The sequence below is a fragment of the Myotis yumanensis genome, unplaced genomic scaffold, assembly GCF_028538775.1.
Source record: "Myotis yumanensis isolate MYYU_CA2020_CCGP unplaced genomic scaffold, mMyoYum1.0.hap1 SCAF_3, whole genome shotgun sequence".
Classification (NCBI taxonomy): domain Eukaryota; kingdom Metazoa; phylum Chordata; class Mammalia; order Chiroptera; family Vespertilionidae; genus Myotis; species Myotis yumanensis.
The window spans coordinates 183,036,785-183,045,567 of NW_027223754.1; the positions used below are offsets into that span (position 1 = coordinate 183,036,785).

Here is an 8,783-nt window from a genome sequence, read left to right on the forward strand (position 1 = left end):
AATTTCTCATTGGAAGACACTCTGAGTGGTTTTTAAAAAATTATTATTGTTTCGTCTCCTTGGTGTGTGTGTGTGTGTGTGTGTGTGTGTAATTTCCTGAGAGCTAGATGATCTGTCTAGTGAAGAAATAGTTTGCTATGATGGTTTTCAGAACATCTTCCACCTGTATCCTTACTAGACGGAAATTTAATATCAATAAATGTGTTTGCTCAACAGCTTGAAAACCTCCAAAGACTACTTCTCTTATTTCTCTATCTGGTTTTATTCCATCTGAAGTAGTCCAGTTATTTACCAACTTTACAGAAAAAAAAAATCTCTTTACGTCAGTGAACTTAGACTCATAAAGTTCTCTCCCCTGAGCAGGGAGCCTTTTAAAGAAGAGCGTGTCAAGCTGGCGGCAGGGGTCAGAGCTACTGGAAAATGAGCTGGTGTACAGGTCCCGCCCTCCTACCTTTGCCCCTCCCTCTGGCCGGCTCCCTACCTTCCCCGGATGCGCCCCCCACTCCCACCCCGCGACCGCCCCGCTCCCACCCTGCGACCGCCCCACCACTTCTCCAGCCCCCACTCCACAACCTCGGCGGCCTCAGAGGTCTGGCGCGCGTCAAAGCCCGAGCTGGGAGGCTGATTTGTGGAGCATCATCACCGAGCTCCTCTCCCCCCTACCCCCCTCCGCCCACTGCGGAGGCCAAGGGAGTAGAGCCGAGCAGGGGGAGGGGAAGAGCTACACCCATCCCCCTTCCTCCAGCCCTTTCCGCGTTCAGATGCAATTGCACCTTTTATTATTTTAACTTTTCTTTCCAGGACGCGCGCCCCGGGACCTGTCCCTCCGGCATTCGCGATCCCGGCTCTGGCGCGCTGGGATGGGAGCGCGAGGGACCTGCCCACGGTCCGCCGGCGTCTGCGGGAAGGTGCAGCCGCCGCACCCGCTGTGCGGAGTCTGTAAGTTTCAGCGCTCCTCCCGGGGAGCGGACGGGGACCCCGGCTGTCTGCGTCCCCGCTAGAGATTTGAAATGCAAAAACACAGCAGAGATTTGCAGTGTTGGATGGACTTTTCGGGGCACGCTTTTAACTTTCTCTGCGAGCCCGCGGGGCTATGTTCCGGGTTTTCCCTGCAGCTTGTATGTTTGCTTCCTTCGTTGCAAAGAAGTTTTCAATGTATAATATCATGAGTCTCAATGGAGAGTATTTCTAAGTGCAACTCATACTTCTTTCAAATTTAAAATACTTATTCGTAATTTTCACGTTCATGGCACTTCGCTTGTTATTTTGTCAAGTGACACTAGGCGTTATTTATACTGCGCAAGAGACCGAGGCCTCTTCTTCGCCTACGTCTAAAAAGAACGAAGGAAGAATTTCCCCCTCTCAACTTTTTCTATTGCTCTATCATGTAAATACTTTCGTAAATAGACCACGATACCCATCTGGCCTTAATTTTCGTTCTAGACGCCGCCACGTGCTTGCATGCTTGCGTTAATCTACAGACGCGGTGAATCGCCAAGATTTCTCCTTGAGCCTGCTGCTTACAGCCTCCACGTTTTGCTTAAGTAAGACTATACCCATCCATGTTCAAAATGATAAGGGCTATTGAAAGAGTTCTGCTTCGAACCAAATAATTTCTTTGGGATCCCAGAAGTGAAGCCCAAACTAACTCCGTGTTAAGACTAATAAAACCCTACCTTTAGCTTTGCCTGTCACCTCCAAGTGTATAGACAGATCCCTAAATGCAAGGACTGCAGAGGCGAGGAAGAGGGGTTGGGAGGGGAGGTTTTTAATCATCGTTTCCCTTTGCAGGAGGACGGGTCTCCAGGGAGGAGAGGCAGATCAGAGGCAGGTGGCTAGGTTGGCGATGGTGACAGGACCATGTTGGCCAGAAAGAGCATCATCCCAGAGGAGTACGTGCTGGCGCGCATCGCGGCGGAGAACCTGCGCAAGCCGCGCATCCGAGACCGCCTCGCCAAAGCCCGCTTCATCGCCAAGAGCGGGGCCTGCAACCTGGCGCACAAGAACATCCGCGAGCAGGGCCGGTTCCTTCAGGACATCTTCACAACCTTGGTCGACCTGAAATGGCGCCACACGCTGGTCATCTTTACCATGTCGTTCCTCTGCAGCTGGCTGCTCTTCGCCATCATGTGGTGGCTGGTGGCCTTTGCCCACGGGGACATCTATGCTTACATGGAGATAAGCGGAGTGGAGAAAAGTGTCTTGGACTCCGCTGTGTGTGTGACTAATGTCAGGTAAGAATGCGGTGGGATGAAGCAGGGGTCAAAAACAATATAGGAAACAGTATAGGAAACTGCTCTCTTATCACTCCAGTTTGTTGACAGTGAAATAAAGGATTTGCTTTAGTAACTTCAGAAGCAACAAAGCTAATCTAACATATTAAAAATCTTTTTTAATGTAGCTTTATGGATGAGGCATCTCTGAAAATGTGAAGCTCCAATCCCATGGGCTAGCCTTGAAAATCCTAGGCCAGTTATTAAAAAATGGTTGTGGCTCCAAGCATTCTACAGAGTGCCTTACTAAAAAAAAAAAAAAAAAAAAAAAAGAAGCACATATTTAGTTTTCAGTCTGAAAAAGCTGCTGTCCATATTTCCAGTGCTCACAAGTAGATATCTTTGATCAGGAAAAAGTATTGTGCAAATGCTAGTAATATATTTCCATGACTTCTCTTACCCATGACATTTTCAGAAATAATGAGAAAAATGGGAAGACACTGGTGGAGAGGTGCCCTAGATTTGAAATCCATAAAATGAACTAAATAAATATAAGCCCATCTTTAACAAGAATATTTTAAATAGCTGATTGCTTGCATTGGATTCCAGAATGAAAAGTTATGCTAAGATTCAGGACTATAAGATATTAATTTTAAATGGAAATTAGTCCAAATTTTTCATGGAAGAGATTATGTAGAGGTTATTTCACGTTGTGGTTTTCTTCAAAAGTTTTAATAGGATAAGAACAAGACACTTTTTAGATTGCCTAACTTTTGCTTCTTTCTCTTATATCCTAAGTTTCTCAAAGATAAGTCTAGTGAACTTGATTTCAGTGAATCTTCTCTCATATTTTCACATGGCCTAAGAACGTTTAGTTGGGATGATTTGTCTCTTAATTTTTGTTGTTGTTGTTGGGAGATGGAAAGAGGTAATTTATATCGCTTCCAAAAAATGTTCATTCTGAAGCAAAACACTAGTTGTAATACTAGAAACTTTCCCAGGATACTTTATGAATGATATTTCTAATTCATATAATGCATCAAGGAAAGCAACTTGAGCAAGCACCATTCTGCCAGGAAACTGTAAAGAATGAGACCTTTACTGACCCTGACTTCTTAGGAAACTAGCAAACCACTGCAAGAAGCAGAGACCTAGACCCTGAACTTGCCATCCTTCCATTTCCTGAGTGTCTGCAATGCCAGCATGCCAAGGAGATTTGTGTGCAGAGATCACATTCCGCAGATTCCAGCTTGGATTATGAGGAAAGAAAACTATATGGAATTGATCCATTGCCTTTACCATTGAGTAGATATTTTCTTGTCCTAAACTTATCACAAATAAAAAGTAAAGGTAAAACATATAGGAGATCATCAGTACCCCAGATATAAAGGAAATAATGAAATACTGTGTTTAACAGGTACCTTAAGTTAAATATCATTATCTGTATTTCTCTTTAAGATATTTATTGGCATTTATATTGGTGAATCATTTTCCTATTAGGATCATTTTTAATAAATATGCAGTAGGCACTCATAAAAAGATAAAAAATAAAAATGATAAACCTTGACATATTTTATTTATGAGGTAAACATGTTGGCTTTTCCTACAAAAAAAAAAAAAGAAGTCATTAAGCAATTGGGGGAATCATCAAAAGTGGTAGCTTTTCAATGATTTTTTTTTTAGAACTTTATAGAGCACACTAATTGCTAGCAGCTCTTTTACTTTAGCTCCCATTTATCAACAAGATGTGTTTTGAAGCATGGCTATTCCCCTGATGCATTCCTGCTGCTGTGAACGTTAAGTATGAGAAATGGTGTCAAAAATACAGTGAGACAAAGTTGATTTTATCAGCATAATAATTTTAGCCTTTTAAATTGCCCTTTTACCTAAAAAAATTTTTGACATCTTTAAGGTTACAAGTTTTATTTTAATGGTATGATGCTATTGATACTTTAATCTCAGCACACAGTTTAATCATAACAAACCATACATAATAACAAATTTTTACCCAAAATATAGAAACAGAAAAATTTCTATTCTCTCCCAAAGAGGGTTTAAAAGATGAGTAGTAACATTTATAATTCTTTGCATTTCCTGTCTTTCATAAGCCCATTTTCTTACCATATCATCATAATTGGAAACAACTTATTGTGATGCATACTCACTGGTATGTCCGAATAACATTTTACCATTCCCGTTTTAGAATGGCTCACTTTCCCTTTCATGTGGGATAACTCGCTAACATGAGTCAGAAAATTAATCAACATATTTCCTCTCTTATTCAGCCTAACATCCTCTGTAGTAGAACAAACAAGCAGCTAAACACTTTCATCTCTTGAGGTTGTTTAGCATGACAGGTGTCCATAAAAGGCTGGGTCTTGCACTATATAATGTTTAGAATTAAATTATTTCGTAAAATAAGCAATAAACATTATTGGCCCCTGAATAGCCTCTCAAGCCATTATAACTAAACATTTAAAGATAGTCAACATTAGGCTGCTCTTCAAAGTGTGAATATTATTAGAAATCAGCCGAAACCGTTTTGGCTCAGTGGATAGAGCGTCTGCCTGCGGACTGAAAGGTCCCAGGTTCGATTCCGGTCAAGGGCATGTACCTGGGTTGCGGGCACATCCCCGGTGGGGGATGTGCAGGAGGCAGCTGATCGATGTTTCTTTCTCATCGATGTTTCTAACTCTCTATCCCTCTCCCTTCCTCTCTGTAAAAAATCAATAAAATATATTTTAAAAAAAAAAGAAAAAAAGAAATCAACATTGTGTCCATGCCCCTCCTCTGGGGTCCATTCTTACCTGTTGCCATCTATTTATTTATTTATTTATTTATTTATTTATTTATTTATTTAAAATATATTTTTATTGATTTCAGAGAGGAAGGGAGAAGAAGAGAGCGATAAAAACATCAATGATGAGAGAGAATCCCTGACTAGTTGCCTCCTGCATGCCCCACACTGGGTATTGAGCCAGCAACCCGGGCATGTGCCCTGACTGGGAATCAAACCGCAACCACTAAACCAGGCCAGCCAGGCTGTTACCATCTTTTTAGATCATATGATATATTTTGTGTGCAACTAGTGGGAAAGGCAACTATTGTGGTTTTCCATGAATCTTTTTAGCAACAAAAAGGGTGAAGAGGGAAATAAATTTGCATGTTCCTCCTAAAAGCTAGCAGAAAGAATCTGTGTATACTTGTTCCCACCTCATGATGCCCCACTAAAGTGCAGTGTGTATACACAGCTTTCAAATGCTTAAACATTTTGCTCACTCTTTGTGTGTGGCAGCAGCAGATAGATAATACTTTGACAGGAGGCTTATCTTCTATAAAATTAGAGAAGTTTGATTGGAGTTGAGAGAAACACAGGGCTAACGTCATTTCTAACAGGAAGCTACAGCAGTAATGGATATGTAGTTAAGTGAATAAATTAATGATAAGAATAATGAAATGCAGTGCTTCTAACCAGGGGGATAGATCAGCATCACCTGAGAGCTTTTTTGGAGTCTTACCCAGGTCCACCCTAAATCTACCAAATCAGTGTGTAAATCATAGAGATACAGAAGAAATACCCAATTTGCAAAAGCTCCCCTAGAAAATCCTGACACTTGTTGACCCCTTCCCTGTGCCCTTTGCCCTTTCAAAGCACTAGGCCAGCATTTAGGGGATTCAAGTTCTTATTAATTTTGTGATCTTGCTACAGTCATTTGCTCATCTCTGCTTCGAATTCTCCCTTTAACAGCTTTAGCGTTCTCTAGATCACTTACAGAAGAAAATAAGAAAGTCAGTAAGAACACATTTTTCTTTCCAAATGGCGAAACATTCTTTTTAATTAAAAATAGTAGTTATTAAAATACTGGTGTCTTGCACCACTTTTTAGCACCGTGCTTCCTGTATATGAGGAACACACACTAAGTGTTAGCTAGTGAATATGAGTCAAGTTAGTGAGTGATAAGTACACTCACTACTCAGAACCTTCCTTATGACTTGTCACTTAAACACAGACATGCAATACATAATAAAGATCTATCTGGCAGAAATTTTCACAAAGTAAACTATGCCTTTGTGAAAGTACATTATTTCACTAAGTAAAATATTCCTACAAACATGTATTTCTATTATGTTAAACAAGTAGGCCGATTATTACATGACCTAGAAAACATTGTAGTATTGTACCCTAGAAGTCTGGAAGTAGATGTATGCAGCGAAGAGAGAGAACACAAGTGCTTGTGTTTAGAATTAGGCATTTGACAAGTTAAGTTGGCTGGTCTTTCCAAAGGCATGTAATAGCCTTTGGCGGAAGAAGATGACAAATTCAGTTTGGGACATTTCATCCTAGAAAAATAATGTTTTTGACATTGAAGGAAAAATGAGCTTGGTATGTTATTTCATTAGTCAAAACATGATCTGATGGCATTACTTTCTGATATTATTTCTTACAGGTCCTTTGCCTCTGCTTTTCTCTTCTCCATTGAGGTGCAAGTGACAATTGGGTTTGGAGGGAGAATGATGACAGAGGAATGCCCTCTGGCCATCACAGTGTTGATTCTGCAGAATATCGTGGGTTTGATCATCAATGCCGTCATGCTGGGCTGCATTTTCATGAAAACGGCTCAGGCTCACAGGAGGGCAGAAACGTTGATATTCAGTCGCCATGCTGTGATTGCTGTCCGAAATGGCAAGCTGTGTTTCATGTTCCGCGTGGGCGACCTGAGGAAAAGCATGATCATTAGTGCCTCTGTGCGCATCCAGGTGGTCAAGAAAACAACCACCCCGGAAGGAGAGGTGGTGCCTATTCACCAACTCGACATTCCTGTGGACAACCCGATTGAGAGTAATAACATTTTTCTAGTGGCCCCTTTAATCATCTGCCACGTGATTGACAAGCGCAGCCCCTTGTATGATATCTCAGCTACTGACCTGGCCAACCAAGACCTGGAGGTCATAGTGATTCTAGAAGGAGTGGTCGAAACTACCGGCATTACCACGCAAGCAAGAACCTCCTACATCGCTGAGGAGATCCAATGGGGCCATCGCTTCGTGTCTATTGTCACTGAGGAGGAGGGAGTGTATTCTGTGGATTACTCCAAATTTGGCAACACTGTGAAAGTAGCTGCTCCCAGGTGCAGTGCCCGAGAGCTGGATGAGAAGCCTTCCATCCTCATCCAGACCCTCCAGAAGAGTGAACTGTCCCATCAGAATTCTCTGAGGAAGCGCAATTCCATGAGAAGAAATAATTCCATGAGGAGGAACAACTCTATCCGGAGGAATAACTCATCCCTCATCGTGCCAAAGGTGCAGTTTATGACTCCAGAAGGAAGCACACCAGAATCATGACAGCAAGATGGCCCCAAGGAAGTCTTTGTAGCAAGTGTGGACGCTGTATGCAGGGCACTACCAGACTGTACATCTTAATGCACTAAATGATATTCATATTTAAACAATAGCACTTTGTTTATCAATAAAACAGTAACGCACAAGGGGGAGGATTCGTGGCTCACACTTGTTTCATACATGCAATATTTGCAGTGATACGCTTAATTTATGTGTAGAGAATAGTATGCTCTCGTTTCCGCTCTGTCTGAAACACAATCACATTAATAGTAACGGACCTTGAATACAAAAGGTGGCCAAGGAAGGATTCTGTTGGAATGCTTAGTGGATGAACCCACGGGTCTCTCTGTTTCTATTGTTCACTCTGAAAATACAAATAGAATAGGAGGGGGAGGGGAAACTAAAATTGTATTAACATATTTTATATATCAACCAATATGTTGCCTTTGCCTTCCCATGACACTGCACCTGGTAAAAAGCACGAGGCAAAAACTGCTGAGCTCTATCTATTCCTCCACTTGGTCCTTCACAATGACCTCTGGAGATTTCCTGGTCCTCCTCATGGCTGCCTGTTGGCAAAACTGGGCAACAAGCTTAGAGGAAAAGCTAAGAACATCCCCCTCTCATTTTAGGACTGGATTCCCAACAATGATAGTCATTTCCTTCACCTTCTCACTTCTCCGTAAGGGCCCCCACAGGGAAATGTTGTATTGAATATTTTATTAAAATATTTTCTTTGTATTCACTGTGGTTTTGTGATTCCTCTTTCACAAAATTATCCCTGGTTAAATCTCAAGGAAAAACAATACATTTTTAGAGGCATGGGAAGGAGATATCATATAATGATAACATCTCTGAGATACCTCTCTCTCTCTTTCTCTCTCCCTCTCTCTCTCTCTCTCTCTCTCTCTCTCTCTCTCTCTCCTAGAGATTGTTGTCTTAAGAAAACTCTACTTTTTGTTTTATTATTTTTTTTCATTTCATCCCAAGTTTTAAAATGTTCTCTAGGCTTTCTATCTGAACCTGTTGTGTCATAGAAATTCTGTAACTTTTTGACTCTCCCACCTCCCCATCTTAAAACTACACATTACTTCACATTACTTCCCAGAAAGATCTGAATCAGGCTTGGCATATATAAATTTAGCTTTACCTCAATTGCTGATGTGAGATTTCCTATCAAACCTCTATTAAATCATCTTTAGCTCCTGCATCTTCCAGGGAGGGGTAGGG

The 8,783-nt window shown here is 41.5% G+C and overlaps 1 protein-coding gene across 2 annotated transcripts; it reads left to right on the forward strand.

Moving 5' to 3' along the window:
• Positions 1-574: 574 nt before the first annotated feature.
• On the forward strand, positions 575-8,294 carry KCNJ8 (potassium inwardly rectifying channel subfamily J member 8). 2 transcript variants are annotated; one of them, XM_070410589.1, is made up of 5 exons: positions 575-589; positions 802-939; positions 1,444-1,544; positions 1,792-2,234; positions 6,662-8,294. In XM_070410589.1, the coding sequence occupies exons 4-5, from the start codon at positions 1,861-1,863 to the stop codon at positions 7,554-7,556; spliced, it is 1,269 nt and encodes a 422-aa protein (XP_070266690.1). In that variant the 5' UTR covers positions 575-589; positions 802-939; positions 1,444-1,544; positions 1,792-1,860; the 3' UTR covers positions 7,557-8,294. The 2 variants fall into 2 exon arrangements, with proteins under 2 accessions (XP_070266690.1, XP_070266691.1); XM_070410590.1 differs by lacking the exons at positions 575-589; positions 1,444-1,544 and having other exon boundaries at positions 600-939.
• Positions 8,295-8,783: the final 489 nt, after the last annotated feature.